Source organism: Crinia signifera, chromosome 4 (genome assembly GCF_055691185.1).
Source record: "Crinia signifera chromosome 4, ASM5569118v1, whole genome shotgun sequence".
Taxonomy (NCBI): domain Eukaryota; kingdom Metazoa; phylum Chordata; class Amphibia; order Anura; family Myobatrachidae; genus Crinia; species Crinia signifera.
Window position 1 is genome coordinate 11,927,518 of NC_139220.1, and position 26,695 is coordinate 11,954,212.

At 51.5% G+C, this 26,695-nt stretch overlaps 1 protein-coding gene across 3 annotated transcripts in view; it reads left to right on the forward strand.

Annotated features, from left to right (window-relative positions):
* Window positions 1–26,695, forward strand: part of LMNTD1 (lamin tail domain containing 1) — a 104,624-nt gene that overhangs the window by 68,785 nt on the left and 9,144 nt on the right. For all 3 annotated transcript variants that reach the window (XM_083181102.1, XM_083181103.1, XM_083181101.1), the window contains exons 9-15: window positions 15,372–15,490; window positions 15,948–16,123; window positions 17,079–17,262; window positions 21,055–21,241; window positions 23,293–23,412; window positions 24,958–25,154; window positions 26,484–26,656. In XM_083181102.1, coding sequence (XP_083037228.1) covers window positions 15,372–15,490; window positions 15,948–16,123; window positions 17,079–17,262; window positions 21,055–21,241; window positions 23,293–23,412; window positions 24,958–25,154; window positions 26,484–26,656 — 1,156 coding nt within the window. The remainder of the gene's footprint in view (window positions 1–15,371; window positions 15,491–15,947; window positions 16,124–17,078; window positions 17,263–21,054; window positions 21,242–23,292; window positions 23,413–24,957; window positions 25,155–26,483; window positions 26,657–26,695) is intronic.

Sequence of the window (26,695 nt, forward strand, 5' to 3'; positions counted from 1 at the left end):
TGAGAAGTCTGGGTGGCAGGATATCGGGGTGTCGCTATGAGAAGTCTGGGTGGCAGGATATCGGGGTGTCACTATGAGAAGTCTGGGTGGCAGGATATCAGGATGTCGCTATGAGAAGTCTGGGTGGCAGGATATCGGGGTGTCACTATGAGAAGTCTGGGTGGCACTATATCGGGGTGTCACTATGAGAAGTCTGGGCGGCAGGATATCGGGGTGTCACTGTGAGAAGTCTGGGCGGCAGAATATCGGGGTGTCGCTATGAGAAGTCTGGGCGGCAGGATATCGGGGTATCACTATGAGAAGTCTGGGCGGCAGGATATCAGGGTGTCGCTATGAGAAGTCTGGGTGGCAGGATATCGGGGTGTCACTATGAGAAGTCTGGGCGGCAGGATATCAGGGTGTCGCTATGAGAAGTCTGGGGGGCAGGATATCGGGGTATCACTATGAGAAGTCTGGGCGGCAGGATATCAGGGTGTCGCTATGAGAAGTCTGGGCGGCAGGATATCGGGGTGTCACTATGAGAAGTCTGGGCGGCAGGATATCGGGGTGTCACTGTGAGAAGTCTGGCCGGCAGGATATCGGGGTGTCGCTATGAGAAGTCTGGGCGGCAGGATATCGGGGTGTCACTATGAGAAGTCTGGGTGGCAGGATATCAGGATGTCGCTAAGAGAAGTCTGGCCGGCAGGATATCGGGGTATCACTATGAGAAGTCTGGGTAGCAGGATATCGGGGTATCACTATGAGAAGTCTGGGCGGCAGGATATCGGGGTATCACTATGAGAAGTCTGGGTGGCAGGATATCGGGGTGTCACTATGAGAAGTCTGGGTGGCAGGATATCAGGGTGTCACTATGAGAAGTCTGGGTGGCAGGATATCGGGGTGTCTCTATGAGAAGTCTGGGTGGCAGAATATCGGGGTGTCACTATGAAAAGTCTGGGTAGCAGGATATCGGGGTGTCACTATGAGAAGTCTGGGCGGCAGGATATCGGGGTATCACTATGAGAAGTCTGGGTGGCAGGATATCGGGGTGTCACTATGAGAAGTCTGGGTAGCAGGATATCGGGGTGTCACTATGAGAAGTCTGGGCGGCAGGATATCGGGGTGTCACTATGAGAAGTCTGGGCGGCAGGATATCGGGGTGTCACTATGAGAAGTCTGGGTGGCAGGATATCAAGTGTCACTATGAGAAGTCTGGGTGGCAGGATATCGGGGTGTCGCTATGAGAAGTCTGGGTGGCAGGATATCGGGGTGTCGCTATGAGAAGTCTGGGTGGCAGGATATCGGGGTATCACTATGAGAAGTCTGGGTGGCAGGATATCGGGGTGTCGCTATGAGAAGTCTGGGCGGCAGGATATCGGGGTGTCGCTATGAGAAGTCTGGGTGGCAGGATATCGGGGTGTCACTATGAGAAGTCTGGGCGGCAGGATATCGGGGTATCACTATAAGAAGTCTGGGTGGCAGGATATCAGGTGTCACTATGAGAAGTCTGGGCGGCAGGATATCGGGGTGTCACTATGAGAAGTCTGGGCGGCAGGATATCGGGGTGTCGCTATGAGAAGTCTGGGTGGCAGGATATCAGGTGTCACTATGAGAAGTCTGGGTGGCAGGATATCGGGGTGTCACTATGAGAAGTCTGGGTGGCAGGATATCGGGGTGTCACTATGAGAAGTCTGGGTGGCAGGATATCGGGGTGTCGCTATGAGAAGTCTGGGTGGCAGGATATCGGGGTGTCACTATGAGAAGTCTGGGCGGCAGGATATCGGGGTGTCACTGTGAGAAGTCTGGGCGGCAGGATATCGGGGTGTCGCTATGAGAAGTCTGGGCGGCAGGATATCGGGGTGTCGCTATGAGAAGTCTGGGCGGCAGGATATCGGGGTGTCACTATGAGAAGTCTGGGCGGCAGGATATCGGGGTATCACTATGAGAAGTCTGGGTGGCAGGATATCAGGTGTCACTATGAGAAGTCTGGGTCGCAGGATATCGGGGTGTCGCTATGAGAAGTCTGGGTGTCAGGATATCGGGGTGTCACTATGAGAAGTCTGGGTGGCAGGATATCGGGGTGTCGCTATGAGAAGTCTGGGCGGCAGGATATCGGGGTGTCGCTATGAGAAGTCTGGGGGGCAGGATATCAGGGTGTCGCTATGAGAAGTCTGGGTGGCAGGATATCGGGGTGTCACTATGAGAAGTCTGGGTGGCAGGATATCGGGGTGTCACTATGAGAAGTCTGGGTGGCAGGATATCGGGGTATCACTATGAGAAGTCTGGGTGGCAGGATATCAAGTGTCACTATGAGAAGTCTGGGTGGCAGGATATCGGGGTATCACTGTGAGAAGTCTGGGTGGCAGGATATTGGGGTGTCACTATGAGAAGTCTGGGCGGCAGGATATCGGGGTGTCACTATGAGAAGTCTGGGTGGCAGGATATCGGGGTGTCACTATGAGAAGTCTGGGTGGCAGGATATCGGGGTGTCACTATGAGAAGTCTGGGTGGCAGGATATCGGGGTGTCACTATGAGAAGTCTGGGTGTCAGGATATCGGGGTGTCGCTATGAGAAGTCTGGGCGGCAGGATATCGGGGTGTCACTATGAGAAGTCTGGGTGGCAGGATATCGGGGTGTCACTATGAGAAGTCTGGGTGGCAGGATATCGGGGTGTCACTATGAGAAGTCTGGGTGGCAGAATATCGGGGTGTCACTATGAGAAGTCTGGGTGACAGGATATTGGGGTGTCACTATGAGAAGTCTGGATGGCAGGATATCGGGGTGTCACTATGAGAAGTCTGGGTGGCAGGATATCGGGGTGTCACTATGAGAAGTCTGGGTGACAGGATATCGGGGTGTCACTATGAGAAGTCTGGGTGGCAGGATATCGGGGTGTCACTGTGAGAAGTCTGGGTGGCAGGATATCAGGTGTCACTATGAGAAGTCTGGCCGGCAGGATATCGGGGTGTCACTATGAGACGTCTGGGTGGCAGGATATCGGGGTGTCACTATGAGAAGTCTGGGTGGCAGGATATCAGCGTGTCACTATGAGAAGTCTGGCCGGCAGGATATCGGGGTGTCACTATGAGTAGTCTGGGTGGCAGGATATCGGGGTGTCACTATGAGAAGTCTGGGTGGCAGGATATCAGGGTGTCACTATGAGAAGTCTGGGTGACAGGATATCGGGGTGTCACTATGAGAAGTCTGGGTGGCAGGATATCGGGGTGTCACTGTGAGAAGTCTGGGTGGCAGGATATCAGGTGTCACTATGAGAAGTCTGGGTGGCAGGATATCGGGGTGTCGCTATGAGAAGTCTGGCCGGCAGGATATCGGGGTGTCGCTATGAGAAGTCTGTGTGGCAGAATATCGGGGTGTCACTATGAGAAGTCTGGGTAGCAGGATATCGGGGTATCACTATGAGAAGTCTGGGCGGCAGGATATCGGGGTATCACTATGAGAAGTCTGGGCGGCAGGATATCGGGGTATCACTATGAGAAGTCTGGGCGGCAGGATATAGGGGTATCACTATGAGAAGTCTGGGTGGCAGGATATCGGGGTGTCACTATGAGAAGTCTGGGTGGCAGGATATTGGGGTGTCACTATGAGAAGTCTGGGTGGCAGGATATCAGGGTGTCACTATGAGAAGTCTGGGTGACAGGATATCGGGGTGTCACTATGAGAAGTCTGGGTGGCAGGATATCGGGGTGTCACTGTGAGAAGTCTGGGTGGCAGGATATCAGGTGTCACTATGAGAAGTCTTGGTGGCAGGATATCAGGGTGTCACTATGAGAAGTCTGGGTGACAGGATATCGGGGTGTCACTATGAGAAGTCTGGGTGGCAGGATATCGGGGTGTCACTATGAGAAGTCTGGGTGGCAGGATAATAGGGTGTCACTATGAGAAGTCTGGGCGGCAGGATATCGGGGTGTCACTATGAGAAGTCTGGGTGGCAGGATATCAGGGTGTCACTATGAGAAGTCTGGGTGACAGGATATCGGGGTGTCGCTATGAGAAGTCTGGGTGTCAGGATATAGGGGTGTCACTATGAGAAGTCTGGGTGGCAGGATATCGGGGTGTCACTATGAGAAGTCTGGGTGGCAGGATATCGGGGTGTCACTATGAGAAGTCTGGGTGGCAGGATATCGGGGTGTCACTATGAGAAGTCTGGGTGGCAGGATATCGGGGTGTCGCTATGAGAAGTCTGGCCGGCAGGATATCGGGGTGTCGCTATGAGAAGTCTGTGTGGCAGAATATCGGGGTGTCACTATGAGAAGTCTGGGTAGCAGGATATCGGGGTATCACTATGAGAAGTCTGGGCGGCAGGATATCGGGGTGTCACTATGAGAAGTCTGGGTGGCAGGATATCGGGGTATCACTATGAGAAGTCTGGGTGGCACTATATCGGGGTATCCCTATGAGAAGTCTGGGCGGCAGGATATCGAGGTGTCACTATGAGAAGTCTGGGTGGCAGGATATCGGGGTATCACTATGAGAAGTCTGGGCGGCAGGATATCGGGGTATCACTATGAGGAGTCTGGGTGGCAGGATATCGGGGTGTCACTATGAGAAGTCTGTGTGGCAGGATATCGGGGTGTCCCTATGAGAAGTCTGGGAGGCAGGATATCGGGGTGTCACTATGAGAAGTCTGGGCGGCAGGATATCGGGGTGTCACTATGAGAAGTCTGGGTGACAGGATATCGGGGTGTCACTGTGAGAAGTCTGGGTGGCAGGATATCGGGGTGTCACTATGAGGAGTCTGGGTGGCAGGATATCAGGGTGTCACTATGAGAAGTCTGGGTGGCAGGATATCGGGGTGTCACTATGAGGAGTCTGGGTGGCAGGATATCGGGGTGTCACTATGAGAAGTCTGTGTGGCAGGATATCGGGGTGTCCCTATGAGAAGTCTGGGCGGCAGGATATCGGGGTGTCACTATGAGAAGTCTGGGCGGCAGGATATCGGGGTGTCACTATGAGAAGTCTGGGTGACAGGATATCGGGGTGTCACTGTGAGAAGTCTGGGTGGCAGGATATCAGGGTGTCACTATGAGAAGTCTGGGCGGCAGGATATCGGGGTATCACTATGAGAAGTCTGGGCGGCAGGATATCGGGGTATCACTATGAGAAGTCTGGGCGGCAGGATATCGGGGTATCACTATGAGAAGTCTGGGCGGCAGGATATCGGGGTGTCACTATGAGAAGTCTGGGCGGCAGGATATCGGGGTATCACTATGAGAAGTCTGGGCGGCAGGATATCGGGGTGTCACTATGAGAAGTCTGGGCGGCAGGATATCAGGGTGTCGCTATGAGGAGTCTGGGTGGCAGGATATCAGGGTGTCACTATGAGAAGTCTGGGCGGCAGGATATCGAGGTGTCACTATGAGGAGTCTGGGTGGCAGGATATCGGGGTGTCACTATGAGAAGTCTGGGCGGCAGGATATCGGGGTATCACTATGTGAAGTCTGTGTGGCAGGATATCAGGGTGTCACTGTGAGAAGTCTGGGCGGCAGGATATCGGGGTATCACTATGAGAAGTCTGGGTGGCAGGATATCGGGGTATCACTATGAGAAGTCTGGGTGGCAGGATATCGGGGTGTCGCTATGAGAAGTCTGGGTGGCAGGATATCGGGGTGTCACTATGAGAAGTCTGGGTGGCAGGATATCGGGGTGTCACTATGAGAAGTCTGGGTGGCAGGATATCGGGATGTCACTATGTGAAGTCTGGGCGGCAGGATATCGGGGTGTCACTGTGAGAAGTCTGGGCGGCAGGATATCAGGGTGTCACTATGAGGAGTCTGGGTGGCAGGATATCAGGGTGTCACTATGAGAAGTCTGTGTGGCAGGATATCGGGGTATCAATATGAGAGTCTGGGTGGCAGGATATCGGGGTGTCACTATGAGAAGTCTGGGTGGCAGGATATCAGGGTGTCACTATGAGAAGTCTGGGTGGCAGGATATCGGGGTGTCACTGTGAGAAGTCTGGGAGGCAGGATATCGGGGTGTCACTATGAGAAGTCTGGGCGGCAGGATATCGGGGTATCACTATGAGAAGTCTGGGCGGCAGGATATCGAGGTGTCACTATGAGAAGTCTGGGCGGCAGGATATCGGGGTGTCGCTATGAGAAGTCTGGGCGGCAGGATATCGGGGTGTCTCTATGAGAAGTCTGGGCGGCAGGATATCAGGGTGTCACTATGAGAAGTCTGGGTGGCAGGATATCAGGTGTCACTATGAGGAGTCTGGGCGGCAGGATATCGGGTGTCACTATGAGAAGTCTGGGCGGCAGGATATCGGGGTGTCACTATGAGTAGTCTGGGCGGCAGGATATCGGGGTGTCACTGTGAGAAGTCTGGGCGGCAGGATATCGGGGTATCACTATGAGAAGTCTGGGTGGCAGGATATCGGGGTATCACTATGAGAAGTCTGGGCGGCAGGATATCGGGGTGTCACTGTAAGAAGTCTGGGCGGCAGGATATCGGGGTGTCACTGTGAGAAGTCTGGGCGGCAGGATATCGGGGTATCACTATGAGAAGTCTGGGCGGCAGGATATCGGGGTATCACTATGAGAAGTCTGGGTGGCAGGATATCGGGGTATCACTATGAGAAGTCTGGGCGGCAGGATATCGGGGTGTCACTGTGAGAAGTCTGGGCGGCAGGATATCGGGGTGTCACTGTGAGAAGTCTGGGCGGCAGGATATCGGGGTATCACTATGAGAAGTCTGGGCGGCAGGATATCGGGGTATCACTATGAGAAGTCTGGATGGCAGGATATCGGGGTGTCACTATGAGAAGTCTGGGCGGCAGGATATCGGGGTGTCACTGTGAGAAGTCTGGGCGGCAGGATATCGGGGTATCACTATGAGAAGTCTGGGTGGCAGGATATCGGGGTATCACTATGAGAAGTCTGGGCGGCAGGATATCGGGGTATCACTATGAGAAGTCTGGGTGGCAGGATATCGGGGTGTCGCTATGAGAAGTCTGGGCGGCAGGATATCGGGGTGTCGCTATGAGAAGTCTGGGTGGCAGGATATCGGGGTGTCACTATGAGAAGTCTGGGTGGCAGGATATCAGGTGTCACTATGAGAAGTCTGGGTGGCAGGATATCGGGGTGTCGCTATGAGAAGTCTGGGTGGCAGGATATCGGGGTGTCACTATGAGAAGTCTGGGTGGCAGGATATCAGGTGTCACTATGAGAAGTCTGGGTGGCAGGATATCGGGGTGTCGCTATGAGAAGTCTGGGTGTCAGGATATAGGGGTGTCACTATGAGAAGTCTGGGCGGCAGGATATCGGGGTGTCACTATGAGGAGTCTGGGTGACAGGATATCGGGGTATCACTATGAGAAGTCTGGGTGGCAGGATATCAGGGTGTCACTATGAGAAGTCTGGGCGGCAGGATATCGAGGTGTCACTATGAGGAGTCTGGGTGGCAGGATATCGGGGTGTCACTATGAGAAGTCTGGGCGGCAGGATATCGGGGTGTCACTATGAGAAGTCAGTGTGGCAGGATATCGGGGTGTTACTATGAGGAGTCTGGACGGCAGGATATCGGGGTGTCACTGTGAGAAGTCTGGGTGGCAGGATATCGGGGTGTCACTGTGAGAAGTCTGTACGGCAGGATATCGGGGAGTCACTATGAGAAGTCTGTGTGGCAGGATATCAGGGTGTCACTATGAGAAGTCTGGGCGGCAGGATATCGAGGTGTCACTATGAGAAGTCTGGGTGGCAGGATATCGGGGTGTCACTATGAGAAGTCTGGGCGGCAGGATATCGGGGTGTCGCTATGAGAAGTCTGGGCGGCAGGATATCGGGGTGTCACTGTGAGAAGTCTGGGTGGCAGGATATCTGGGTGTCACTATGAGAAGTCTGGGCGGCAGGATATCGAGGTGTCACTATGAGAAGTCTGGGTGGCAGGATATCGGGGTGTCGCTATGAGAAGTCTGGGTGGCAGGATATCGGGGTGTCACTATGAGGAGTCTGGGTGGCAGGATATCAGGGTGTCACTATGAGAAGTCTGGGCGGCAGGATATCGAGGTGTCACTATGAGAAGTCTGGGTGGCAGGATATCGGGGTGTCGCTATGAGAAGTCTGGGTGGCAGGATATCGGGGTGTCACTATGAGGAGTCTGGGCGGCAGGATATCGGGGTATCACTGTGAGAAGTCTGGGTGTCAGGATATCGGGGTGTCACTATGAGTAGTCTGGGTGGCAGGATATCGGGGTGTCACTATGAGGAGTCTGGGTGGCAGGATATCAGGGTGTCACTATGAGAAGTCTGGGCGGCAGGATATCGAGGTGTCACTATGAGAAGTCTGGGTGGCAGGATATCGGGGTGTCGCTATGAGAAGTCTGGGCGGCAGGATATCGGGGTGTCACTATGAGAAGTCTGGGCGGCAGGATATCGGGGTGTCGCTATGAGAAGTCTGGGCGGCAGGATATCGGGGTATCACTATGAGAAGTCTGGGTGGCAGGATATCGGGGTGTCACTGTGAGAAGTCTGGCCGGCAGGATATCGGGGTGTCACTATGAGAAGACTGGGTGGCAGGATATCGGGGTGTCACTATGAGAAGTCTGGGTGGCAGGATATCGGGGTGTCACTACGAGAAGTCTGGGTGGCACGATATTGGGGTATCACTATGAGAAGTCTGGCCGGCAGGATATCGGGGTGTCACTATGAGAAGTCTGGCCGGCAGGATATCGGGGTGTCACTATGAGAAGTCTGGCCGGCAGGATATCGGGGTGTCGCTATGAGAAGTCTGGGCGGCAGGATATCGGGGTGTCACTATGAGAAGTCTGGGTGGCAGGATATCGGGTTGTCACTATGAGAAGTCTGGGCGGCAGGATATCGGGGTGTCACTGTGAGAAGTCTTGGTGGCACTATATCGGGGTGTCACTATGAGAAGTCTGGGCGGCAGGATATCGGGGTGTCACTGTGAGAAGTCTGGGCGGCAGGATATCGGGGTGTCACTGTGAGAAGTCTGGGTGGCAGGATATCGGGGTGTCACTATGAGAAGTCTGGGTGGCAGGATTTCGGGGTGTCGCTATGAGAAGTCTGGGTGGCAGGATATCGGGGTGTCACTATGAGAAGTCTGGGTGGCACTATATCGGGGTATCACTATGAGAATTCTGGGTGGCAGGATATCGGGGTATCACTGTGAGAAGTCTGGGTGGCAGGATATCGGGGTGTCCCTATGAGGAGTCTGGGTGGCAGGATATCGGGGTATCACTATGAGAAGTCTGGGCGGCAGGATATCGGGGTGTCACTGTGAGAAGTCTGGGCGGCAGAATATCGGGGTGTCACTATGAGAAGTCTGGGTGGCAGGATTTCGGGGTGTCCCTATGAGAAGTCTGGGTGGCAGGATATCGGGGTGTCACTATGAGAAGTCTGGGTGGCACTATATCGGGGTATCACTATGAGAATTCTGGGTGGCAGGATATCGGGGTATCACTATGAGAAGTCTGGGTGGCAGGATATCGGGGTATCACTATGAGAAGTCTGGCCGGCAGGATATCGGGGTGTCACTATGAGAAGTCTGGGTGGCACTATATCGGGGTGTCACTGTGAGAAGTCTGGGTGGCAGGATATTGGGGTGTCACTATGAGAAGTCTGGCCGGCAGGATATTGGGGTGTCACTATGAGAAGTCTGGGTGGCAGGATATTGGGGTTTCACTGTGAGAAGTCTGGGTGGCAGGATATCGGGGTGTCACTGTGAGAAGTCTGGACGACAGGATATTGGGGTGTCACTGTGAGAAGTCTGGGAGGCAGGATATTGGGGTTTCACTATGAGAAGAGCTTGTATACACTATGAGATTTTATGGGCATTTTAAGGTCCCCGGCCCTCATGGTCTGATTCACAGTTGAGAGCGAATCTGCTCAGCGGCTAAATTGCGCAATAGTTTTAGCCACAGAGCGTGCGGTGGAGCTTTGTATAAGCAGCTGTGAGTTACTAGATTAGAGCACAGCCCCTTAAGTAAAATCTGCCTCTGATCATGAAGCTAAATCAGGGACGTACCATACATGTAAATGTAGTGGATGCCTGGCTCTACAAGTGCCAAACCAAGGGGGGAAGGTGCCCAGGTCCTATATATCGTGTTTGGGGTGTTCGAAGTAGCAAATATACAATACACTCTATTAGGACAAGAGGCTACTTATTTGGGATCCTACAATGATGGCGCATTGACAATTGGGGTCAGTTTACGAAGGGTCGGCCGCTGCTGGCTTAAATTAATCCTAATCAGAGGCGGAACTACCATTAGTGCAGCAGGGCCCCTAAGGACTAAGGGACCCACTGCTGCCCTTGTCACACTGTTCCTGTCACCCACTGTTTTCCCCTGTCACACTCTGCTTCTCCATGCCTCTCCCTGTCACCCACTGCCTCTCCCTGTCTCTTCCTGTCACCCTCTGCCTCCCACTGCCTCTCCTTTTCACCCTCTGCCTCTCCCTGTCACCCATTGCCTCTTCCTGTCACCACTGTCTCCCCCTGTCTGCCCCTGTCACACTCTACCTCCCCCTGTCTCCCCCTCTCACACTCTGCCTCCCCCTGCCTCTACCTGTCTTACTCTGCTTCTCCATGCCTCTCCCTGTCACCCACTGACCCCCCCTGTCTCTTCCTGTCACCCTCTGCCTCCCACTGCCTCTCCTTGTCACCCTCTGCCTCTCCTTGTCACCCATTGCCTCTCCCTGTCACCCACTGCCTCCCGTCACAATCTGCCTCCCCCTGTCTCTTCCTGTCACCCTCTGCCTCCCCCTACCTCTCACTGTCACCCTCTGCCTCCCCCTACCTCTCACTGTCACCCTCTGCCTCCCCCTACCTCTCACTGTCACACTTTGCTTCCCCTGCCTCTCCCTGTCACCCACTGCATCCCCCTGCCTATCCCTTTCACCCTCTGCCTCTCACTGTCACCCTCTGCCTCCCCCTGCCTCTCACTGTCACCCTCTGCCTATTTCTGTCACACTCTGCTTCCATGCCTATCCCTTTCACCCTCTGCCTCTCCCTGTCATCCTCTGCCTTCCCCTGCCTCTCCCTGTAACACTCTGCTTCCCCTGCCTCTCCCTGTCACCCTCTGCCTCCCCCTGCCTCTCACTGTCACCCTCTGCCTCTCCCTGTCACACTCTGCTTCCCCTGCTTCTCCCTGTAACACTCTGCCTTGCCCTACCTCTCACTGTCAACCTCTGCCTCTCCCTGTTACCCTCTGCCTCTCTCAGCCTCTCCTTGTCATACTCTGCCTTCCCCTGCCTCTTCCTGTCACCCTCTGCCTCTCCCTGTCACACTCTGCCTTCCCCTGCCTCTCACTGTCACCCTCTGCCTTCCCCTGCCTCTCACTGTCACCCTCTGCCTCTCCCTGTCACACTCTGCTTCCCCTGCCTCTCCCTGTCACCCCAATATATTTTTGAACCTAGGCTCACCACCCACAATTTCCATCACTGATCATAATGGTCCATATATGATATGCCTCCCAGTTTCTGAGCCGTCCTTTGCATTATAAACCACCCGCATGTCACAGGCAGGATATTCTTTGCGGTCTCATGTCCTTTGATGAAATAACATGTCCGTGTTATACTGCAGCCCTGCCATAAACCGAGACGCTATGGACTGTGATCATTGCGTGCTCTGAGCCAGACATCTACCTGCTGGGGATCTGCTGCTCACTTACCGCAGCCCTAATTGTGTGCGCTGAGCGAGAGCAGACGATTTCGGAGTAGATCCAGTTAATGGCTGAGGTCACATGACGTATCCTTGGCAGAGAAGAGTCGAAAAGAAATGGAGGTTTAATTAGAGTCCTGAGAGCTGCTGAGTCCTTGAATGCACATCATTACAATCAGGGACATGAGAGGGGCCGCGTAATGACCTACCAAGTCCCTGTAATGGGAAGGAAAGGTTTCCTAGAGAGAGCTCTGTCCACCGCAGTATGTGGAGCGTGTGTATATATATATATATATATATATATATATACACATACAGGGCCAAATTAAGCCTTCGGGGGGCCCGGATCACTTTAGACACCCCCTCCCACTTGTCATTACTGCCCGCAAACTGCACGGGAGAATATTACACTGTCAAAACACAGCAGAGTAAAGTCAGTATAAACTTGGTCAATGGATAACTGCAAGGGGGGGGGTTAATATAATATATATATATATATATATATATATATATATATATATATATATATATATTTATATATATAAAATACCACCTGAAAAGCCTGTGTTTGTTCCTCTGTACATTACTCTGTAGGAGCCCTGACAGGCTCAGCGCTGCCTCTAATTAAAAGCCCTCCCATGACGAGGCCGCTGCTGCTGCTGCTGCTGTCCTCCATGTGCCTGAGAAGTATATGATGAGCTCAACCAAGTAGAGCTCAGTACAAGCTTCTCAGCCTCTGACCTCTTGTGCAAAGTCTCATGAGACTTAGTCATCTCCCAGTAATGCATTATTGCACACTTGTGCAGACAGTGTGTCTTGGCTCCCGGCAGCCCACCCCCGGGAATTTCGTCCTGCAGCACCCCCAGCCCTGCCTTACCCCTCCGCCTGCCCATGCTGCCGGGTCTGTGGCCGGGACCCGCAGATCTACAGTCTGCGGTCCCAATGCTTCTCCTAATGAAAAATGACCTTCATAAAAATGGCTGCCCCTAACAGCAGACCATAAGGGGGTGGACATTTTGTTAAGGTCATTTTTCATTAAGCAGAGCAGGAGACACTAGCAGCGAGCCGGGATCGTCGCAGACAAGCAGATCTCCGGGTCCCGGCAGCGACGGCGGCAAGCAGGGGGGGTGGGAGGTAAGGCAGGTCCCAGCGGCAGTGCTGCGCAGCAATAGCCCCGCAGACCCCCGGCGAACTTTACACCGAGGCAACTGGTTTCCTACCCAGGTCCTGACCAGGGTTGAACACTGGTTGGACCTGGGTCATGGGCGGTGTAAATGGTTCCAACCCAGGTCGGGACATCCGGGTAGTGCTGAAAGAATACCAGTGAAGTGAAGACAGCAGCCAGGAAGGATACGGGCAGTGTGCACAGAAATCATAACTGGATGCAGTATCATTTATGCTACATAGTATCATTTATACCCATTATACATGGGTGATGCTGTACTTTTAGCACTGTGTGTGCTTGAGCACTGAATATAAGTTTTTGAAAAAATATTTTACAAAATAAACAAACCAACATTCTTCAATGCTAACTTGTCATATCTTTTTAAATTTTTATTTTAAATCATTGAGGGAAGGTTGGCTGGCAGTTTATTAGTCCTAAAATGGACATTTTTAATGTCATCCATAGGGAAAAACAGGGCTGACCCAGGTTCAGTGTAAATGGCGCAGACCTGGGTCACAGTGCTGTGTACTCAGCGCCTCCCCGCCGCCGCGGGGTCTGCAGGACTATAGTTACGCCACTGATATATATCTTTTACTTAGTTGCTAGCATTGTAGGTGCATACCTCCCAACTTCTGTGCCGATGAAATAGTAGCGTCCGAAAAGGGGGCAGGGCGTATTCAAATGAGGGCGTGGCTTATGCTAATTAGCCGCAACCTCATTTTCATACGAGAATAGATGCTGTGCGCATGCGCACAGCGTCTATTCTATTAGATTGGGGGGTCTCCCAACTGCCACCCCCCGCAGCGGGACAATGCCTGCCGCGGGTGGGACAGCGGGACAGGACCCGAAAATCGGGACTGTCCCGCTGTAATCGTGACAGTTGGGAGGTATGTAGGTGCATAGGGGTATAGCCAGCATATAGTGGGCTGTCTGGGGTGTGGTATCACTATAACCCCGCCCCCCGCTATACACTGATGACAAAAGCAGGTAATCGTCAGAGCTGTCCTTTGTGTTGCTAATCACATGTGCAAGTATGAATGCGGTAAGTGGCGGGATGTACCGCAAGTGGTTAGGAGGACATCACACTAACAAATGCGTGAAAGTTATGTTTGTATATATATATTTAAAAAAAAAATTCTCCACAAACACTTTGTAAAATAAAAATGACACCAGTGACTACAATGACAGCCTTATTTCCGATATACATACAGTATAGACTCTGATAAATTACTGTCAGTTGAACTAAAATATTTACATTCCGGGATTCGTTTTATTTCATCGTTAGGTTTGTAGTCCGGTGCCTGAACAGCCTCGTTCTCAGCACAACACATTCCCATATAATGAGAAAACAGGTGACGGTGCTGGGTCGTTCCACCTGTAACGTACGTCAGAGAGCAAGATAACGAGATATTGCCAGCGTCACGCAATCTCCGTGTGATATGCATTAGGCATCTATGACAGCACCGCTAGACGTGACCTTAATATTTCATGTACAGGAGCCCTGAATCCTCCCAGGGCCAAGGTCTGGCAGAGGACTGACTGGCGGCTCTTTATATTTACCTGAGGGGAGTTCCTGCTGGATAATGTATTCCTACAATGGAGACAGCCACACCGTACTAGGCCTATTATTTCCTAAGGAATAAGCGCAATCCCCCAAGCACCGGGAACCGCAACTTGCGTCGCAGAACAAGATACTGTGCACACTGTCATTGCCAACACCTCATAATTCTGAATACTTTATGTCACAGGTTCTCAAAGTCGGTCCTCAGGACCCCACACAGTACATGTTTTCCAGGTCTCCTCACAGAATCAAGTGAAATAATTAGCTCCACCTGTGGATCTTTTAAAATGTGTCAGTGAGTAATGAGTGCACCTGTCTGGTGACCTGGAAAACGTGAACTGTGTGTGGGGTCATGAGGGCCGAGTTTGAGAACCACTGCTGTATGTAAATATAGATTTTTTTTCTTCTCTCTGAAGTCCCCTCGTCAATAAAAAATGCTAAATATTAGCCCAGGGCCTAGGAATCTGAGATAAAAATTGCATCCCGAATGCAGGAAATGCGCGACGCTATTGTGCAGTGGCCCAGTATTAACATTTCCGGAACATATCCTTAGATCCTGGGACCGCAGTTGGGAATTAGTGATATTTGCCCGCTCTACATTATACTGCACTGTTACTGTACAAAGCCGCCAGACATCACTGCAATGTTAAAAGAACTCCGAGGACTGGATTTGCTAGGCCTCAAAATAAAGGCTGCACTAGTTTTGCGCACTTTATATTTGTGCTGCTTTAAATTTGAAGGTCAGACATTGATGGATGATGGCTGACTTCCCATCTCCATGCCGCCATATACAGTATACTGCTCACTACTGCCATATACTGCCCTGTCATTATATGCATCATACATCATGCAGCAGCAGCAGCCACCTGCGATGTCATACGCGGCACAGTGTTTTCTCATGGTGCACCACAGCCTGATGCTGCCATGTCCTGCCTTGTGTGTACTGTGCTGTGACGCCATATGCTGTAGTGTAATAACAGAGCGTGATGCGGCCTGCTGCTTACTCTGTGACATCTTCCCTCTCCCCAGGAAATGCAGGATCTTCTCCTGGCCAAAATGAAGGAACTGAACAAGTTCCAGGAAAGCAATGTGTCTCTGAGGAGCGAACTGGACGCACTGAGATCCATGCTGGAGGAGGAGGAGCGGCAGTGAGTGGCGGAGACCCCAAGTGGGGGGTATTGGGGACCACTATAACACTCTGATACTGTATAGGCACCTAGTATGTCGGTCCATTAATGATGTTTTAGCTTTATGAGTCCAATATAAACATCCAAAAAAAAGTAGATGTGGGTCTAATCTAGCCCCAACATATTATATTATTACACATGTCATGGAAATCTGGAGCAACTTGCCGGATCTGTAATAATTATTTCTTATATGTTTTCTGAGTGATTGGTGACCTCATAACTCACTGGCGATAAGTGATGACATCATAACTCACTGGTGATAAGTGATGACATCATAACTCACTAAATATAAGTGATGACATCACAACTCAATGTTTATAACTAATAATGACCATCATAAACCACTGATCCGCACACACACACACACATGCACACACACACACACACAAAAACACATAATATCCCTCTCTTCCCTCAGGATGGGCACCTCTCAGTTGAATTTACCTCAGAGTCGCTCCGGATCCTCGTACCTTTGGGATGATCCGTTCCATTCATCCTTGCCCACCTTGTTTTCTGATTATTCCGGGACGAATGGTGCTCTGCCCGCCGCTGCTGTGCCAGGAGGAAATGGTTTATCTGAAGAAGGAGAAGATGGTAATCTCTATGGGGGGACACAGACACGAGAGGATAAGTTATTTATCCCAAACCGCTGGGAGTATTGTGTTTTGCTTTATAAGCACCTCACAAGTGGCCTGTATAATATATGTCGGTACCAACCAGGGGTGCAACTACAGCCCCTACAGACAGCGCCTGGGTATGAGGGGGCAGGTAGTCGCTGGGTGCACGGCTGCTGCGGTGGTCCCACGAATATGACTCAGAGAGTATGTCTCGCAGCCACTAGCCATGGGCGGCAGGGACCAATCACAATTTGTTGTGATGGATAGCATGCATGCGATCCTGCTCCTCGTCCGGCCCACCACCGGGAGGGAGGTCTGAGGTCGGGTGGTCCAACGGCCAGCAGGTCCGACCACCGACTCAGGTCCTTCCAAATATGCTTTCATCCCCTATGGGTCAAATTCAGACTGGATTGCGAAGCATATTTTTTTCCCTAATTGACAAAACCATGCTGCACTGCAGGTGGGGCAGATGTAACTTGTACAGAGAGAGTTAGATTTGGGTGGGGAGGTGTTCAAACTGAAATCTAAACTGCAAGGTAAAAATAGCGCAGCCAGTATTTGCCCTGCACAGAAACAAAATAACTCACCCAAATGTTACATCTGCCCACCTGCAGCGCAGCATTGTTTTGTCCATTAGAGAAAAAAAATATGGTTTGCGATCAAATCTGAATTAGGCCCTATTTGTGAGTTTAGTATAGAGATCTGGTCTCGCAGTTTCATACATGAGTCCGCTATAGGGGAGACTTTATATAAATTCAATATAGAGGTCTGTATAGGACTAAACACAAGCCCAATCCGTTAGTCCCATGTGATGCATTCTCTCTATAACTCGGATTCTCGGTCTCTCAGAGTGAAATTCAAAATGTATACATTGTACTGTGTCCTTTATTATTATTATTATATTTATTTATTTATATATTTATTTTTGGTAGGAGATCATCATGGCCAAAATGAGCAGTTTATGAGGCCAGCCTCTACCCCGGCCCTCACTACGCACATCCCAAACCACAGTGAGAGTGATGGTTCTTCAGGAACATTGACAGACAGTTCACATCCTAACGCCAGCAACACTCCATCAAGGAAGAATAGTGACCTCAAAAGAGCACCAGTATCCAGGTGAGCTGGGACCAAGAGGTGTGATAGTGACATCAGAGCTGGATTATCCAGGTGAGCTGGGACTGAGGGGTGTGATAGTGACATCAGAGCTGGGTTATCCAGGTGAGCTGGGACTGAGGGGTGTGATAGTGACATCAGAGCTGGTTTATCCAGGTGAGCTGGGACTGAGGGGTGTGATAGTGACATCAGAGCTGGCTTATCCAGGTGAGCTAGGACTGAGGGGTGTGATAGTGACATCAGAGCTGGCTTATCCAGGTGAGCTGGGACTGAGGGGTGTGATAGTGACATCAGAGCTGGCTTATCCAGGTGAGCTGGGACTGAGGGGTGTGATAGTGACATCAGAGCTGGCTTATCCAGGTGAGCTGGGACTGAGGGGTGTGATAGTGACATCAGAGCTGGCTTATCCAGGTAAGCTGGGACTGAGGGGTGTGATAGTGACATCAGAGCTGGCTTATCCAGGTGGGCTGGGACTGAGGGGTGTGATAGTGACATCAGAGCTGGCTTATCCAGGTGGGCTGGTACTGAGGGGTGTGATAGTAACATCAGAGCTGGCTTCTCCAGGTGGGCTGGGACTGAGGGGTGTGATAGTGACATCAGAGCTGGCTTATCCAGGTGAGCTGGGACTGAGGGGTGTGATAGTGACATCAGAGCTGGCTTATCCAGGTGAGCTGGGACTGAGGGGTGTGATAGTGACATCAGAGCTGGCTTATCCAGGTGAGCTAGGACTGAGGGGTGTGATAGTGACATCAGAGCTGGCTTATCCAGGTGAGCTGGGACTGAGGGGTGTGATAGTGACATCAGAGCTGGCTTATCCAGGTGAGCTGGGACTGAGGGGTGTGATAGTGACATCAGAGCTGGCTTATCCAGGTGAGCTGGGACTGAGGGGTGTGATAGTGACATCAGAGCTGGCTTATCCAGGTAAGCTGGGACTGAGGGGTGTGATAGTGACATCAGAGCTGGCTTATCCAGGTGGGCTGGGACTGAGGGGTGTGATAGTGACATCAGAGCTGGCTTATCCAGGTGGGCTGGTACTGAGGGTTGTGATAGTGACATCAGAGCTGGCTTCTCCAGGTGGGCTGGGACTGAGGGGTGTGATAGTGACATCAGAGCTGGCATATCCAGGTGAGCTGGGACTGAGGGGTGTGATAGTGACATCAGAGCTGGCACATTCAGGTGAGCTGGGGCTGAGGGGTGTGACAGTGACATAAGAGCTGGCTTATCCAGGTGAGCTGGGGCTGAGGGGTGAGATAGTGACATCAGAGCTGGCTTATCCAGGTGAGATGGGACCGAGGGGTGTGATAGTGACATCAGAGCTGGCATATCCAGGTGAGCTGAGGCTGAGGGGTGTGATAGTGACATCAGAGCTGGCTTATCCAGGTGAGCTGAGACCGAGGGATGTGATAGTGACATCAGAGCAGACTTATCCAGGTAAGCTTGGCTCGAGGGGTGTGATAGTGACATCAGAGCTGGTTTATCCAGTTAAGCTGGGACTGAGGGGTGTGATAGTGACATCAGAGCTGGCTTATCCAGGTGAGCTGGGACTGAGGGGTGTGATAGTGACATCAGAGCTGGCTTATCCAGGTAAGCTGGGGCTGAGGGATGTGATAGTGACATCAGAGCTGGCTTATTCAGGTGAGCTTGGGCTGAGGGATGTGATAGTGACATCAGAGCAGGCTTATCCAGGTGAGCTGGAACTGAGGGGTGTGATAGTGACATCAGAGCTGGCTTATCCAGGTGGGCTGGGGCTGAGGGGTGTGATAGTGACATCAGAGCAGGCTTATCCAGGTGAGCTGGGACTGAGGGGTGTGATAGTGACATCAGAGCTGGCATATCCAGGTGAGCTGGGACTGAGGGGTGTGATAGTGACATCAGAGCTGGCTTATCCAGGTGAGCTGGGACTGAGGGGTGTGATAGTGACATCAGAGCTGGCTTATCCAGGTGAGCTGGGACTGAGGGGTGTGATAGTGACATCAGAGCTGGCTTATCCAGGTGAGCTGGGACTGAGGGGTGTGATAGTGACATCAGAGCTGGCTTATCCAGGTGAGCTGGGACTGAGGGGTGTGATAGTGACATCAGAGCTGGCTTATCCAGGTGAGCTGGGTCTGAGGGGTGAGATAGTGACATCAGAGCTTGCATATCCAGGTGAGCTGGGACTGAGGGGTGTGATAGTGACATCAGAGCTGGCATATCCAGGTGAGCTGGGACTGAGGGGTGTGATAGTGACATCAGTGGTGGCTTATCCAGGTTATCTGTGGCACAATGATGTCATAGTGTTCTCCTCTCTAGCTGTAAGACTATGGTCCTATTTCTGCACCCAATCTGCATATTGCAGGAGAGTCTATGGTCCTATTGCCCTAAATACTGGTAATATTATAATCACAGCTGTACTGATGGAAGATGCTAGAAAACTCTCCAGTTACTTTCATCTTAACATTTTTCTTAATAAATTTATGCATTAAGTAAATCCACGCCATCATCCATAGACTCTTCTAGAGCTGCCAGATAAGATATAGATATATTTAAAAAAAAAAATTTCTTATTCGTTTTTAAGTCTGAGCGTGGATTTGTCCTGGGACAGAACTATCTATAGTGATCTAACCTGGATCAGTCTGAGCGCGGATTTGTCCTGGGACAGAACTATCTATAGGGATCTCACCTGGATCAGTCTGAGCGCGGATTTGTCCTGGGACAGAACTATCTATAGGGATCTAACCTGGATCAGTCTGAGCGCGGATTTGTCCTGGGACAGAACTATCTATAGGGATCTAACCTGGATCAGTCTGAGCGCGGATTTGTCCTGGGACAGAACTATCTATAGGGATCTAACCTGGATCAGTGTGAGCGCGGATTTGTCCTGGGACAGAACTATCTATAGGGATCTAACCTGGATCAGTCTGAGCGCGGATTTGTCCTGGGACAGAACTATCTATAGGGATCTAACCTGGATCAGTGTGAGCCAGTGGTGCAAGTAGAAAAACTGCATTAGTGGTACTGTGCTGCGACCCCCATAGAGGGTAAATGGAACTTGTGGCGAGTGCAGTTAGCCTGCAAGGGACTTCTTTGCGCTCGCCCCCCTGTGGGAGCCGGATTGTCGGCCAGTCATACCACACCCGGTTTATACAACAAGGAATAGACAACATCGAATACACAGCAATGAGTACACAACAAGGAATACACAACATCGAATACACAGCAATGAGTACACATCAAGGAATACACAACATCGAATACACAGCAATGAGTACACAACAAGGAATAAACAACATCAAATACACAGCAATGAGTACACAACAAGGAATAAACAACATCAAATACACAGCAATGAGTACACAACAAGGAAAAATGCAGTTGGGAGGCAGGTACAGAATGCTGGACTCTGGTCGATAGCTCCAGCCACCCACCAATAAGCATGCTGACAGTCAGTGACTGGCTGCATGCTGGGAAGCAGGAAGAGAATGCTGGATTCTGATTGGTGGATAGCTCCAGCCACCCACCAATAAGCATGCTGAGAAGCAGGAGGAGAATGCTGTCTGGTCACTTTGTATTTGTGATTCACAATCATGGGGACCAGGCAGCATTTTCTATTACCTCCCTGTAAGCTCAGGAGGCAGATGCCCACAACCCAAACTGCCCCAGCTTGAAGGCCCCTAGAATTGGGGGGAAGGGTAGAGTCCTTAGGTAGCTGCCCATTGAGCCCACATTAAGAAGGCCCTAGTTACTTGTCATTACATACATTACGTGTCACTTATATGCCATAATGTTCAGGTTTGTATCTCACATATATCCTCTCAGCGCTCTCGGTGATCTGGAGATCACAGATGTTGATCCCTGCGGCAATTTTGTGAGAATCATTAACCGATCTCTTAACAAAGAAGAAGACATTGGCGGCTTCCTCCTGCAGCAGAACATTCGTGGACATCCTGTGTCAGTCTATCGGTTCCCACCGAAAACCAGAATCATGGCAAGCAATGCAGTGACTGTGAGTAAAGAGGGCGTGGCAAGCAGTGCAGTGACTGTGAGTACAGAGGGCGTGGCAACCAGTGCAGTGACTGTGAGTACAGAGGGTGTGGCAAGCAGTGCAGTGACTGTGAGTACAGAGGGTGTGGCAAGCAGTGCAGTGACTGTGAGTACAGAGGGTGTGGCAAGCAGTGCAGTGACTGTGAGTACAGAGGGCGTGGCAAGCAATGCATCGACTGTGTGTAGAGGGCGTGGCAAGCAGTGCAATGACTGTGAGTACAGAGGGCGTGGCAAGCAATGCAGTGACTGTGTGTAGGGGGTGTGGCAAGCAGTGCAGTGACTGAAGTTTGGTTGGGCAGCGGTTAGTTCTAGAAGGTTGATTGGACAGGGGTCAGATATAGAAGTTTGGTTGGGTAGGGGTCAGCTATAGAAGGTTGGTTGGGTAGGGGTCAGCTATAGAAGGTTGGTTGGGCAATGGTCAGCTATATAAGGTTGGTTGGGCAGGGGTCAGCTATAGAAGGTTGGTTGGGTAGGGGTCAGCTATAGAAGGTTGGTTGTGCAATGGTCAGCTATATAAGGTTGGTTAGGCAGGGGTCAGCTATAGAAGGTTGGTTGGGCTGGGGTCAGCTATAGAAGGTTGGTTGGGTAGGGGTCAACTATAGAAGGTTGGTTGGGCAGTGGTCAGCTATAGAAGGTTGGGTGGGCAGGGGTCAGCTAAAGAAGGTTGGGTGGGCAGGGGTCAGCTATAGAAGGTTGGGTGGGCAGGGGTCAGCTATGGAAAGTTGGTTGTGTGGTGGTCAGCTATAGAGGTTTGGTTGGGCAGTGGTCAGCTATAGAAGGTTGGTTGGGCGGTGGTCACCTATAGAAGGCTGGTTGGGTAGGGGTCAGCTATAGAAGGTTGGTTGGGCAGGGGTCAGCTATAGAAGGTTGGTTGGGCAATGGTCAGCTATAGAAGGTTGGTTGGGCAATGGTCAGCTATAGAAGGTTGGTTGGGCAATGGTCAGCTATAGAAGGTTGGTTGGGCAATGGTCAGCTATAGAAGGTTGGTTGGGCAGGGGTCAGCTATAGAAGGTTGGTTGGGCAATGATCAGCTATAGAAGGTTGGTTGGGCAATGGTCAGCTATAGAAGGTTGGTTGGGCAATGGTCAGCTATAGAAGGTTGGTTAGGCAATGGTCAGCTATATAAGGTTGGTTGCGCAATGGTCAGCTATAGAAGGTTGGTTGAGCAGGGGTCAGCTATAGAAGGTTGGTTGGGCAGGGGTCAGCTATAGAAGGTTGTTTGGGCAGGGGTCAGCTATAGAAGGTTGGTTAGGCAATGGTCAGCTATAGAAGGTTGGTTGGGTTCAGCTATAGAAGGTTGTTTGGGCAGAGGTCAGCTATAGAAGGTTGGTTAGGCAATTGACAGCTATATAAGGTTGGTTGGGCAATGGTCAGCTATAGAAGGTTGGTTAGGCAATGGTCAGCTAGAGAAGGTTGGCTGGGCAATGGTCAGCTATAGAAGGTTGGTTGAGCAATGGTCAGCTATAGTAGGCTGGTTTGGTAGGGGTCAACTATAGAAGGTTGTTTTGGTAGGGGTCAGCTATAGAAGGTTGGTTGGGCAGGGGTCAGCTATAGAAGGTTGGTTGGGCAGCAGTCACCTATAGAAGGTTGGTTGGGTAGGAGTCAGCTATAGGAGGTTGGTTGGTTAGGGGTCAGCTATAGAAGGTTGGTTGGGTTGGGTAGGGGTCAGCTATAGAAGGTTGGTTGGGCAATGGTCAGTTATAGAAGGTTGGTTGGGTTGGGTAGGGGTCAGCTAAAGAAGGTTGGTTGGGTAGGGATCAGTTATAGAAGGTTGGTTGGGTAGGGGTCAGCTATAGGAGGTTGGTTGGGTAGGGGTCAGCTATAGAAGGTTGATTGGGTAGGGGTCAGCTATAGAAGGTTGGTTGTGCAGTGGTCAGCTATAGAAGGTTGATTGGGCAGTAATCAGCTCTAGAAGATTGGTTGGACAGTGGTCAAATCTTCAAGGCCACTTGTGCGGTGATAAGCTTTGAAGGTGGAAGAACCCATTTCTAATAATTTCCATTTTTGTTCCAGGTGTGGGCCTCTGCTGCTGGAATGTCTCACAACCCTCCAACCGATTTCCTGTGGAAGCAGCAGAGCAGGTTTGTGACAGAGCCGCGGTGTACCACCATCCTGTGCACCCCAAATGGACAAGTAAGTCATGTCCACTTTCTGAGGCGGAAATACAAGATACTCTGGTTGACATGATGTTAGTCCTGTAGGAATTATCCTGCAAATATCACCGGGAGCATGGTGCAGGTACCATGTTTATGGAGATTGGCGCATACGTAGTAGACTCGGACACTGTGCCTGAGTCTACTGAGGACATGAGTCACCAGAGTGGTTTTATAGAGGGAGTAAGGGGGACATGTGCAGTCTCCATGCGGTCCCCCTCATCATACATATACCACACCCAAATGGTGACACTTGATTCGCCCCTCCGCAGATGGGACTACTCCTCAGGTTAAAGCTTGGAGACCAACCACTGCTGCCGATAGCCGTTACAGCATCTATGGGGCAAACTAATGCACAACACATATGTCACCCTAGACATTATGGCCCAGATTACGCCCCCCCCCCCCCCCCCTCCGCTCCCCTGGATACCTAGGAAGCAGGGATCCAGGCAGTGCCCACCCCAGATACCTAGGCAGCGGGGATGCAGGCAGCGAGGTCCGTGCAGCCCTGGGGAGGCAGCAGGGTCCCTGCAGCGGATGGGCAGTCAGCGGCGGGGTCCCTGTGGCAGATGGGAACTAGTTGCTCTACTTGTTCCCATCTGCCGCAGGGACCTCGCCGCTGACTTCCCATCCGCCGCAGAGACCCCACTGCTGACTGCAGTGCCCAACTGCCACAGGGACCCCCTGCCCGCCCCGCACTGCCCGACCTCACTGCCTGCCACCCACCTGCCACCACAACAACAGTGCCTTCTGTTGGGGCCCCGGGGCCCCTGCCGCCCCGTGCTTAATTTGGCACTGTTACTGTAAATCATTCTGTATGTATACAGACAGTATAGGAGAAACATATAGAAATAATAAATAAATGGCTTGATGCCGGAATGTGCTCACAGACCGGGACGGACCTCTCTGCGCAGTAGCAGTGACAGCTGCTGGTAACCCGCTGCGCCTGCGTGTTCCACTGTGTGCCAATGCTGCCAACGCCTGGTGGTTACGCCGCAATAAAATACATTTCAGAAAAACACCGAAGAATATGCCACGCTAAACGACACTCAATGACAAGACATTAAAGGGACAATAGAGTTAAGCGTACTCAAGCAGTAATTAAGCTGAAAGGTCACAGGAAACATAGACAACCCTTCCAGCCCGTCCATTGGTCGTCAGTAACACCCGAATTCTGTAACCCTGTCTAACTCCTAAGCTGGGCTTATATGCCTGGTTCCCATGATTGTGGATTCTGGGAACAAAAGTAAGACACGGACCTGGCAGCTCCCACTGCTGGCCCGGATATCTGATGGATGGATTCAAGGCTCACCCCCTGTCTCATGTCCACTGCCATGCTCGCTGGGCTCCGAATATATGCAGCTTAGCAAGCAAGTCTGAATCACGCCCGCACCTGTAACATGGCAGTTAGGAGCAGGTTGATTGGTACTTTATCTCTTTCCAAGTCTTAGTACATCTCCACCATTCCCTGTGTAATATTAGGACTCATGTCTGTGTTATTCATGGCGGCTTCTCCCACCTCTAGGCCACGGCCTGGTTCACTCCAGTAAGAAACAAGATGAAGAAATCATCAGACAAACATAAGCCTAAAATCCTTTCACCGCTAATAGTATCTGAGCAGCTTACAACGGAAGAAGAACAAATAAATGGCGTAAAAAGCCAATCACCAAAATCACCGCGTGATCATCATCTACTAGAGAAAGTACCCAGGCTACTGAACAGGTGAGGATCAATACCAGAAATGGAGGAACAAGGGCCCGTACCCTACATCAGTGACAGAGCAAATAGGCCCGCACCCTACATCAGTGACAGAGTAACTAGGCCTGTACCCTACATCAGTGACAGGGAAACTAGGCCCGTACCCTACTTCAGTGACAGGGGAACTAGGCCCGTACCCTACATCAGTGACAGGGAAACTAGGCCCATACCCTACATCAGTGACTGGGGAACTTGGCCCGTACCCTACATCAGTGACAGGGGAACTAGGCCCATACCCTACATCAGTGACAGGGGAACTAGGCCCGTACTCTACATCAGTGACAGGGGAACTAGGCCCGTACCCTACATCAGTGACAGGGGGACTAGGCCCGTACCCTACATCAGTGACAGGAGAACTAGGCCCGTACCTTACATCAGTGACAGAGGAACTAGGCCCGTACCCTACATCAGTGACAGAGGAACTAGGCCCGTACCCTACATCAGTGACAGGGGGACTAGGCCCGTACCCTACATCAGTGACAGAGGAACTAGGCCCGCACCCTACATCAGTGACAGAGTAACTAGGCCCGTACCCTACATCAGTGACAGAGCAAATAGGCCCGCACCCTACATCAGTGACAGAGTAACTAGGCCTGTACCCTACATCAGTGACAGGGAAACTAGGCCCGTACCCTACATCAGTGACAGGGGAACTAGGCCCGTACCCTACATCAGTGACAGGGAAACTAGGCCCATACCCTACATCAGTGACTGGGGAACTTGGCCCGTACCCTACATCAGTGACAGGGGAACTAGGCCCATACCCTACATCAGTGACAGGGGAACTAGGCCCGTACTCTACATCAGTGACAGGGGAACTAGGCCCGTACCCTACATCAGTGACAGGGGGACTAGGCCCGTACCCTACATCAGTGACAGGAGAACTAGGCCCGTACCTTACATCAGTGACAGAGGAACTAGGCCCGTACCCTACATCAGTGACAGAGGAACTAGGCCCGTACCCTACATCAGTGACAGGGGAACTTGGCTCCTATTGTACTTCAGTGACTCTGTAACATTATGGGGGAAAATTTACTAAAGGAAATTTGTAAAAAAAATAGGTGTATTTGTATCCAGAAATACACGTATTTTTGACATTTACTATCCCGAAAATACGGCAATTCGTAGTCGTATTGATGTGCTATCAATACGAATACGAATTGCCGTATTTTCAGGATAGTACTAAGTGTATTTCTGGATACAAATACACCTATTTTTTACAAATTTCCTTTAGTAAATTTCCCCCTATATGTGTTCGCTGCTCCTTTCAGACATTTTTCCTGTATTCTGTAGAGAGAAGACGCCACCCTCAGTCCTTCCTGCTACATCCAGCCCATGGACACAGAGTACGGCGTCCCCCACTCACCCAGACTTCTCTCCCAGCCAACATCTGTCTTCAGGATATGATGGGATGAGCACGTGTCGTCAGTGGCGGTCACACACGGCCAAAGCAGAACCCCCTTCAGGTGCCAAACTGTAGTGACCCCCATGCACACACTGGAATG